Here is a 10,293-nt window from a genome sequence, read left to right as displayed (position 1 = left end):
TTCTCTATGCTTCTACATTGGTCTACAAGAGTTTTCGGTTGTCAAAATATGTTGATAATTAAGAACATCTAAAATATCCTTACAATTATATTTGACTACCAATAAATTCTGTATTGACCACGTTATTGAAATCCTGACAAGACCTAAACTATAACTGGATCTGGTAACAGTTCAGATTTTATTGTGAAACTAAACTGCAACAACACTGCATCTACCATTAAAAGGTGTTGCTGGATCAATGGAAACAAAGATCATTCTAATTTTTCAATGAAGAAATTATATTTTTCCATAACATATTACTCCTGCCAACCAACTACCACTCTCTAACAACAACTACTGCCACCAAAATCCATTCTAGGGCTAAATAAATATAATGAGACTTGATCTGGACTTCAAAACAACTTCTTAAAAAGCAATATTTAGCTTTGCCATTAGTGATCATCATAAGCTTTTGTTGATTTAGACTGTTAAATTGTTGTTTTCTTGGCAGCTTAATAATTAATTGCTTGCTAGTATTTATATATAACTATTTATATATATGTATGTAACTGTTCAGTATGCTTCCTAGTGGCCACAGTATGTATATGCAGTCCTTCAGTGTGCCCCCAGTGGTTACATTTGTATGATTCTGGAAAGCTCTGGGAGCTTCTCTGGTGCTGCATTATTTGAGTCATGAAGTAACAAGTTTTGTGCCTCTTTCCTGACTTCCGAAAGAAACTGGGATTAAAAACATCAAAATCCAACAATTTGGTGTCATCAGCAAGAATTGTTGCGAAGATTTAAAGACTTAAAAGAATCATGGCCAAAGTAGAACATTTTTGGCACCTAAATTAAACAAGAGGTGAAAGCTTCATTTCTAATTCCAAATTAGAATTCCAACTCTAGTTTTGACTTCAATACATCATTAGATAGAAGTAGGAGTGAGGAACTACTACATTGCTATTTTGAACAAAAAACAAATCTGCAAAAGTTAAATACGCAAGCTGATCAAGCCACAGGCAAGCTGATGGGATGCTAATTAAATACGCAAGTTGGTGGAGCACTAATTAAATATGTGCAAGTGGTGGAGACCAGTAGAAGCCAGTGGAGTATGAAAAACGAAATACATACAAACTGTGGAGCACAATACTTCTGCAAACCAATGGAGTACGTGAGAAAACTTTGGGTAACAGAACAACTTATCAAAATTTCGGTTGTAATCTATTGATATTTCAAGATCACAAAAGTAATCAAAGTAATAAAAAAGTATATACAAATAAAGATCAAAATAAAACAATGGCTAAAGTCAGGAAACCTGCTACGAGCTCTTGCTGATATAAAAATCCAGATGAAAAATACTAACAATGTTAAGTTTATTAAGAAAGCATGTGATATGATCCAGAGGTTGCCTGAGGGAAATCAAAACCTGGAACGTGAGAGTTAAAGCTAAAAGCACACGGTCGGTTGGTTCAAGTGTGTGAGTGAATGAAAAAGTTAACGGGCGAGTAAAGACTTTAATTTATCAATTGGGAAAAGAACATGAATAATTGGGATAAACTACAAATACAGCAGACATAGACCATAAGGGTGAAAGAACAACATGATAATCAAATTTAAGTTTTGTGTATGGAACTTCAAAGCAGACTGAGTCAATTTCATCAAGTCAAGTAGAGACCTCCCTCAAGTGGGTGTTTCTGCCAGACCAGTGGGCAGTCCTACCAGTGATTCTGCTGGTGACACTTTCAGAGATATGACCTCTTTATGATGGCTTGTTGATGATTGATAGAAGAATCTGAATGGCTCCTGGTACCTATGTGCAACAGGAAGAACTAAAAGCTCTAACTGAAGCCTGTAAGCTGATATGTACATTGATCCTCATGTACTTCTGGACTTGTTCATGATTTTGAAAACTTATGGAAACAAAAAGATGGTTTTACAGCAAATGGAAATCCAACCAAGAATGACCAACTAGGACAAGAATTCATGCAAGTTGCACAACTGCCATCAGACATTGCTATATTAAAATGTCAAAGGCACTCCAAAGTGACTGCAATGGAAAGCTGTGGAAATGCATTTGCAGGTGCAATTGCAAAAAAGGCAGCATGGGAAGGGGTAAAAGAAGTAACAGAAATACCAAGAACATATCCAGTGAACTTCACAACTGGAACTATGGAAATGAAGTTGGAACCTGTATCACAGACAAACATACAAGACATTCGAGAGATGTAAGTAAATGCTCTAATCAGGAAAAGTGGTTCTGGACGGAGAATGGTGGGAAGTTACACAGTGATGGTGTATGGTGATATGGCAATAATCATAAACTGGTAGCTCCAACTACATTGATTCCTTATCTGGCACAGCAGATACATTCTCTTGGACACAATGGAGTGTAAAAAAATGATTGTCAGGTTCTCCTAGGTGGTGGAACCCAAAGTTCAGAGCACAAGCTCAACAGGTGTTTGAAAGATGCTACGAACGAATGAATGGAATCATCAAGTAGTGATTAAGTATCATGAGGAAGATATTCCATGGCCTACAGCTCTTCCAATGGTCTTATCTAGCATCAGAACAAACCAAAACCCAAACAAGAAAACTAAACTACGTTCATTCGAGGTGGTTAAAGGGTGTCCTATGTCACCCACAGGACCCTCAATCTCAGAGAGGTTGACATACACATTATGGTAGAGAGTTTAGTTAACGCTTGTGTGAAATTATCTCAAGCTGTACAATCTGCTTTTCAACAGGTTTCTGCCTCTTGGAGTGATTCAACAGGAGGATACGCCCTGATTCCTGGTGAGTGGGCATAAATTAAGATACCACATAAGGAACCATTGGGAGCTGGATGGGAAGGTCTTAATCAAGTGGTATTAATTACCAACTCAGCGGTGAAAGTCGAAGGTAAAAGTCAGTGACACGTGCCAGCCACTGTAAGCGAGCTACGGTAGTACCTGACGAGGACAACAAGCACTGTGGTTAATGTGCTAGTAACCTCTGACACAGTGCCCATTCTGCTGGGCTATAGTGAGCAAATCACTAACCAGCCAGAAGACATCAAGCAAGTCTACAACTACTGGACATCATGAAGTTTATCCTAATATTATTATTTGTTGTTATATATTTGCCAGTATTTCCCACTCACAATGTGCCAATTGAGATGACTCATAACGCATGCTTGCGAGAAATTTGTTGATGCTGTTAATGTCTCTAACTGTCGGGTATGTCAATATACAATATACCACACACTTCAAAATATCCGCATTTCTGCAGATCCAGAAAAAGTGTGTGCCTTCTTTATTAAACATTCCAGCAATGACAATGTTGACATTATGATTTATTATTCCCAAGAGAGACATAAATATATGATGATTCCTCCCCCCACACACATACTGTCTTAAACTAGATCATTTAAATAAATATTATCAGCATGATTGAGGGAATCATATCATATCTGACCTGTTCATGTCTTATCCTGAGATACCTCTATATCTAATATTCATGACAAAGCTGTTGTATCTTTTCATGGGTTACCATCTACCTTTTACTTGAGTTCAGAACGTACTATTCCAGTAGGGCATTGGTTATGCAATTACACTTTACGTTATTCTAAATAGGGCAATGTCTTGGGAATTTTCATTGATAATATCTATCAGAAAAACATTGCAATTCAACAAGGCACCTGCTGAGCAGAAACGGAACCTCCAGCTCTCTTCCACGCAATTGGTTAGTATCTTGAATTTAGAGTACCTGTAGGCCTTTCCTGCCACAAGACATAGACAGACCTTAAATTTACCTCCCAAGTCTAGAAGCAGACGAAACATTTCAGGAGGAGATGATTTTGCATCATTTTCTCCCTATTTTACAGTGTTAAAAAGAATATAAAAGAGATTAGAAGTGTTGCTGCAGCTTTACAAAGGGTAAGCAATGACCCTGTGAATCCTTGGGGCAAGTAGTAACAGGAATGGTTCTTCAAAGTTGTATGGCATTAGATCTTCTCTTACCAGTTAAGGGGAGAACATATGCAGTTATTGTCAAAGAGTTTTGTACTTATATATCTGATAAGTTTGGCTGATCATATTCATAATGCTGCAGATAAAATACATCAATCTGATGGATAGGATTTGTTTGATTGGATTAATTTAAGTCTTGGATGTTGGGGCTACTCAATGTTACAAGCTATAATATTTGTCCTGATATACCTTATCATAATTTATATTTTTTTACTTGTTTAAGTGCGATCATTAATTGAATAGTTCAAAATTCTGCAAGTGTGCCTACTAAAATCTGCCTAACCATAATATCACCCTATGAATACTTTCCATAATTTAGCTAGACTAGGGTTATTTTATACCTATTATAGATAGCACAAGCTTTTCTGCCTCTGAATTTTCAGATGCAATGATTCTAAATGTGGGATTTAGAATCAATGAGGAGGGGAATTGTTGGATTGGATGGTTTATTATTATTTTCTTTGCAGTTTTATAATTAATTGCCAGCTAATATTTTTATAACTACTTATATACCGTACATGAAACTCTTTAGTATGATTCCTTGTGGCCACACTGAAGTAGTTTCTCAATGTGTCCTCTAGTGGATGCATTTGTATGATTCTGGAAAGCTCTGGAAGCTTCTCTGGTGCTGCATGATTTGAATAGTGGCTATCTAATCCGTTAACTCTTATCTGTGGATTTGAATAGAATGCTCCTTATGCATAGGGTATAAAAAAGAGCTGAGCACAAAGTTTCACCATCTGTTTGCTTCTCTCTCCGTTCTGCTTCAAGCTTCTGCTCCTGTCACTGACTATTTTTCAATTATTTTTGTTGTATCAATGCTTAATAAAATAATTATGAAGCAACAAGTTTTCTGCCTCTTTCCAGACTTCCAAAAAAATCTTGGATTAAAAATATTAGGATCCAACATCTTCCAAAAGTACAGGAAGTATTAATTATTCAGTTTTACATAATGCTCTTCATGGATGCAGGGAGTTCTGAGGGACAGGACCTACCGGCATTTGAAGAGACCCAGTCTGATAAAGAGTCAGCATGGATTCGTGCATGGAAAATTATTCACACCAAAACTTTCAGAGGAGTTTGAAGAGGTAACCAAAAGTGTAGATGACGACAGGATAGTGGATGTTGTCTATCTGGACTTTAGCAAGGACTTCAATGAGATCCTCTACAAAAGGCTGTTCTGGAAAGTCAGGTCCCATGGAATCGAAGGAACTGTATTTAGATGGAGTCAAAACTGGCTTGGAGAAGAGTGGTGATTGAAAACATGAGAAAATCCGCAGATGCTGGAAATCCAAAGCAACACACACAAAATGCTGGAGGAACTCAGCAGGCCAGGAAGAATCTATGGGAAAGAGTAAACAGTTGAAGTTTTGGGCTGAGACACTTCATCAGGACTGAAAAGGCCTGGCCTGCTAAGCTCCTCCAGCATTTTGTGTGCGTTGCAGTGGATGGTGATTGAAGGTTGTTTCTCGGAAGGGAGGTCAGTGACCATTGGTGTGCTGCTTGGGTCAGTGTGAGATCCTTGTTATGTGTTATTTAAAGAAATGGCTTGGGTGAAAATTCACAAGACTGCATCAGGAAATTTGTGGATAACATGAAATTCGGAAGTGCTCGATCAGTTAGCAAAGTAGGTAGAGGAGTGACAAATGGATTTCAATATATGTAAGTGTATGTAATGCATTTTACAAAGTCAAACTGGAGTCAGACTTCGAGCGCTATGGTAGTGTAGTGGTTAACATGACACTATTACTTTTCGGGGCAGTGGAGTTCAGAGCTCAGATCCAACGTCCTCCGAAAGAAAGTTTGTACGTCCTTCCCATGAGCACGTGGTTTCCTCTGGGTGCTTTGGATTCCTCCCACAATCCAAAGACATACTGGTTCATAGATTAACTGCTCATTGTAAATTGTCTTGTGAATAGGATAGGGTTAAATCAACGGGTTGCAAGGTGGTGCAGGCCGGTGAACTGGAAGGGCCTGTATCTCTAAATTCAAATAAAATAAAATTTTACTTTGAAAGGTAGGGAGATGGAGTGTGATAGAACAGAGGGACCTAGCAGAACGAACATATATTTGCATCACAGGTGGATGGTGGTTATCTGCTGTTGGAAAGATGTGGTTAAACTGGAAAGAGTTCAGGGAAGATCTTAGATCTTAGATCTTAGGATGCTGCCAGTACTAGGGAGCCTGAGTTATAGGGAGAGATTGGGCAGGTTACATCTTTATTTCATTCCACTGCTGAATAAGGGATGACCTTTTGCAAGTGCTTAAGATTACCAAAAGCATAGGTACCGTGGATGATGGCAAACTTTTCCCACAGGATAAAGGAGTCAAAACCATGAGGTACAGGTTTAGAGTGAGAACGGAAAAATTTAAAGCACAAGTGAGGGACAGCTTTTTCACACAGAGGGTGGTGAGTGTATCGAAGGAGCTGCCGAAGGAAGTGGTTGAGGCAGGTATAACGGTACAATTTAAGCATTGCTTGGATGGGTACATGGAGGGGCGGGGCTCAGAAGGGCATAAGCTGAATACAGGAAGTTGGTACTGTCTGGGTGGCCATGGACCGGTTAGACGAAGGGTCTGTGTCAGGGCAGTGCTCCACGTCTCTATAAAGTACTGTCCTGGAATATAATGACAACAAAAAAACAATTGATCTATACCAGGCAATTAGATTGATCTATACTAGTCAGTAATACCCCTTCTATCAATAAGCTGTTTGCTCATTACCTGTAGTAGGTCAAGATATTCTGATCATGAACATTGCCATTTCTTGCCTCTTGAGCAAGCATCCTGATGCTCTTCTCCTGAACTTCATTAGTTTTGTCTGTCCAGATTAGCCAAACTTCATCTTCAAACTCCTCCATGTTCATGTATTCCGAAGGTGCTGGCATCTCCTTCACTGGCCTCAGCCTACAAACAAAAGAATGCAACAGAGATTTCAACTTTGCCACTCCTTACAATGCACAGTGAAAAATAAAAGGAGTAAATGTGAGTTCCTGCTGTTGGGCAAGGAAACATGGCAGCCAGGTGCACAAACAGTCAATGAACGTGTGTGCAGATTAAAAGCAAAATACTGATGCTAGGTACTAAAGACAGAAAATACTGGAAACTATCAGAAGGTCAGGCAGCATCTGTGAGAAAAAACATGATTAACATTTCAAATAAACAGATGAACATGTATTATTCAAGGGAGGAGCATTAATCAGGAATTCAAAACTGAACAGTGACGTGAAATATTTTATATCCACTTGAGAAGGTAGCTGAGCCCTCAGTTTAACATGTTATCTGTTAGTTGATCTTATTTAGAAATAGGAGCAGGAATTAATCCCTATGAACAGCATGACAGCCGCTTGATTTTTATGTGTGACTCAATGAGATATGGTGAGACACAATTCATTTTTGATTTCATGCAACGATGAAATTGTTCCATCAGGTACTTATTGCCTGCTCTTTTTAAGGCTTCATCTGTAGTTCTATACAGTGTTGCTTCAACTTTTACAAATATATTATCACGGTGTTGAAGAAAGCATTAATCAAAGCCCTTGACCAGGCTGTGTGTTCCCATTTACAAACAGGTTACCAACAACATGAAATACTATTTGGAATATTTAAGCATCTCTATATTGATTAGAATTGGGCTTCTTTCTGAGGTGTGTAAATCAATGTGATTGTGTTACATTTGTAGAAGCACTGTAGCTGCTGCCCTCAAAGCTTCAGTGACCCAGTTCGATCCTCATCCCCGTGGAGTTTACACATTCTTCCTGTCATTGCGTGAAATACCATTTCCTCTCACATCCCAATTGGCTAATGTAAGTAATACTCAATGTATAGACAAATAGTAAATAGTGTTGATGGAAATGTGCAAATAAAGTGTCTTTAGCTTAACCGAGTGCTCAATGGTCAGCATGGACTTAATGGGCCAAAGGGCCTGATTCCTTAGTCTGTGATTATATGGATTGATATCTTTTGCAGAGATTGAGATATATTCTTCAAAAGTTGCTACAAGCTGAGGTGACGGAGAGATAAAAATGACCGCAAGCAATGAGATGTGTTTCACTTGAGACTGACTAAACAGTACTTTAGAACAGCATGTTTCAAGCAATTATCATCTATATACTTTACAAATCCTTAGAGCAGAGTCAAGTCATTTGAATATATTTAAAGCTAAGTACTTAATTAGTAAGGGTGTCAAAGGTAAGGGGTGAGGGCAGGAAAATGGGGTTGAGAGGGAAAAGAAATCAGCCATGATCAAATGTTCAAAGCAGACTTGAAGGGCCAAGTAGCTTAATTTTGCTCCTATGTCTTATATCTTGTGGTCCAAATAAGTGCCATTATAAACAGGATTTCAATCTACTCCTTCACAGGTGTGAACACTTCAATCTACCCTGAAACTGAATCATCCTTATTTAGCTTAAACTACAAAAAACTTCACCAGAAGGTGCACCAATTTTCCACACTAGGGTTTCTAGAACTACACATTTAAAGTTCCAAGTGGAAAAATATTGAATTAAAACTGGGAGAACAAAAGACTGCATTTATCAATCCTTCTTCAATTCCACAGATTGTTTACATCTTGGTTCCAATTGCAAGGTTTCTTTAGCCACTATCTCCAGTGTCCGCATGGCTGTTGTGTTGATTCTCCCTGATGTTCCACTTCTCAGTGATCATTACACCCAAGTGATCCATCCCTGGTTTTCTCGTTCTCCTAATCTGCAAGCATTGTGTAATATTATCAAAGAAACTGTGTACAATTAGGGTCTAACAGCTTTGGGCTCCACCTTCATACCAATGCATCAATGAAATGGCTGTTCCAGGCAGCTGCTGAATGAACATTACGCAAATGAATCAGAACTTGTCCTGACATCAAAGTGGCAAGACTGGAGGCAATTTAAATTGCTATCATTAAAAGCTCCATAACTTCATTTTATCTAAGCATCTCACTTAAAAGCATATACTCAGTGTTCTTCCCAAACCAAACTTCGTATTAATTTCTACCACATCTGTGGAACAACCCATACCTCCAAGCTTGCTTATACACTTTTAAAAGTACATAATTGACATCAACTGAGTACTTTCAAAGCATAATCACCACATACAGGAAAACACACCAGCCAATTTGCTCACAAGCTCCCACAAGCAACGTCACAACAATTATGGAGATGTCAGTAGATGTCCAGGTAATTGGGTGCCATCATTACTCTAGTGAAGACAAGGGAAACATAATTGCTCCTCGTAGCCCTACTTAAGAACTTTAGTTTTGCTGGGCAATGCTGGCCTAGATACACAGGGTAATTGAACTGCCTGATTGCCTCTGAATATGGCTAAGGATCTCCTAAATATATAGGATTACAATCTGAGCTATAATTCTTTAGCTCCTGACAGAGGTGGATGCGCCGTCACTCAAGGAAGATGTCCCATAGGTAACATTAATGAGTAGATCAATACATATTTCCCACTACCACTTCAGTTCAGCAGGCAAAAATTTTATCTTTTAAAGAGTCCCAAGCCATTCTCACCAAACAATGCAGGGTTTTAACCGACATTTATCTATTTACTTGCAGATCACTAGTAGTTGGGTTTCCTCCAAACAACTGATTTCAAAATTTCGCCTTTGTTTATAAATTCTTCACTCCACCCTGTTATTTCAATGTCTTAAAGCCCTTACACCAGCTCATAAACCGTAAACCTCTCCCTTCATCCCTGGGTCCAACTTTTAAGCATTGTTCTTACCTTTGTAGAACTCTGCAAAAATGCCTTTGGTGTGACTTTACATTCCTCATTTTCAAATAGCTACTGCAAATATTCAGTGGTTTTGCAAATTTTTCATTTCACGTGTTACCGAGTGACGCCCCTTCCCTAAATTTCTCATTCTGCTATTTATTTTGCAGCATTTTCTGTACTACAAATGTGAAGCAAGTGTGAGGCATTATTAAATTCATAGTCTCTGATCTTAATCACATCATTTGGTGTGGGGAAGGGGGATCCTGATTGTGTTGCCATTCATTTTTTGTGTGGCAGGCGTGAGTTTGCTGTTTCTTTTTGAACTTACTTCCATGGTTTTTCCAGTGTTTCATGGCTATCTGTAGAAGAAGAATCTTAGAGTATTTTGATAATAAATGAACCTTTGAAACACACACAAAATGCTGGAGGAACTCAGCAGACCAGGCAGCATCTATGCAAAAAAAGTACAGTTGAGATCTCAGGCCAAGACCCTTCTGCAGGACTCCTGCTGTGGCTTGTTTCCAGCATCTGTAGATTTCTCTTGTTAACGAACCTTTGAACCTTTTTTTAAAGAAAATATCCAAAACTC

The 10,293-nt window shown here is 38.5% G+C and overlaps 1 protein-coding gene across 2 annotated transcripts in view; it reads right to left on the bottom strand.

The window, feature by feature from the left end:
- itpr3 (inositol 1,4,5-trisphosphate receptor, type 3) overlaps window positions 1–10,293 on the bottom strand; it is a 310,992-nt gene that overhangs the window by 131,086 nt on the left and 169,613 nt on the right. For both annotated transcript variants that reach the window (XM_063065549.1, XM_063065550.1), the window contains exon 18: window positions 6,711–6,893. In XM_063065549.1, coding sequence (XP_062921619.1) covers window positions 6,711–6,893 — 183 coding nt within the window. The remainder of the gene's footprint in view (window positions 1–6,710; window positions 6,894–10,293) is intronic.

Source organism: Mobula hypostoma, chromosome 13 (assembly GCF_963921235.1).
Source record: "Mobula hypostoma chromosome 13, sMobHyp1.1, whole genome shotgun sequence".
Classification (NCBI taxonomy): domain Eukaryota; kingdom Metazoa; phylum Chordata; class Chondrichthyes; order Myliobatiformes; family Myliobatidae; genus Mobula; species Mobula hypostoma.
The sequence above is the reverse complement of the archived record's forward strand: the minus strand, read 5'-3'. Positions and strand labels throughout refer to the sequence as shown.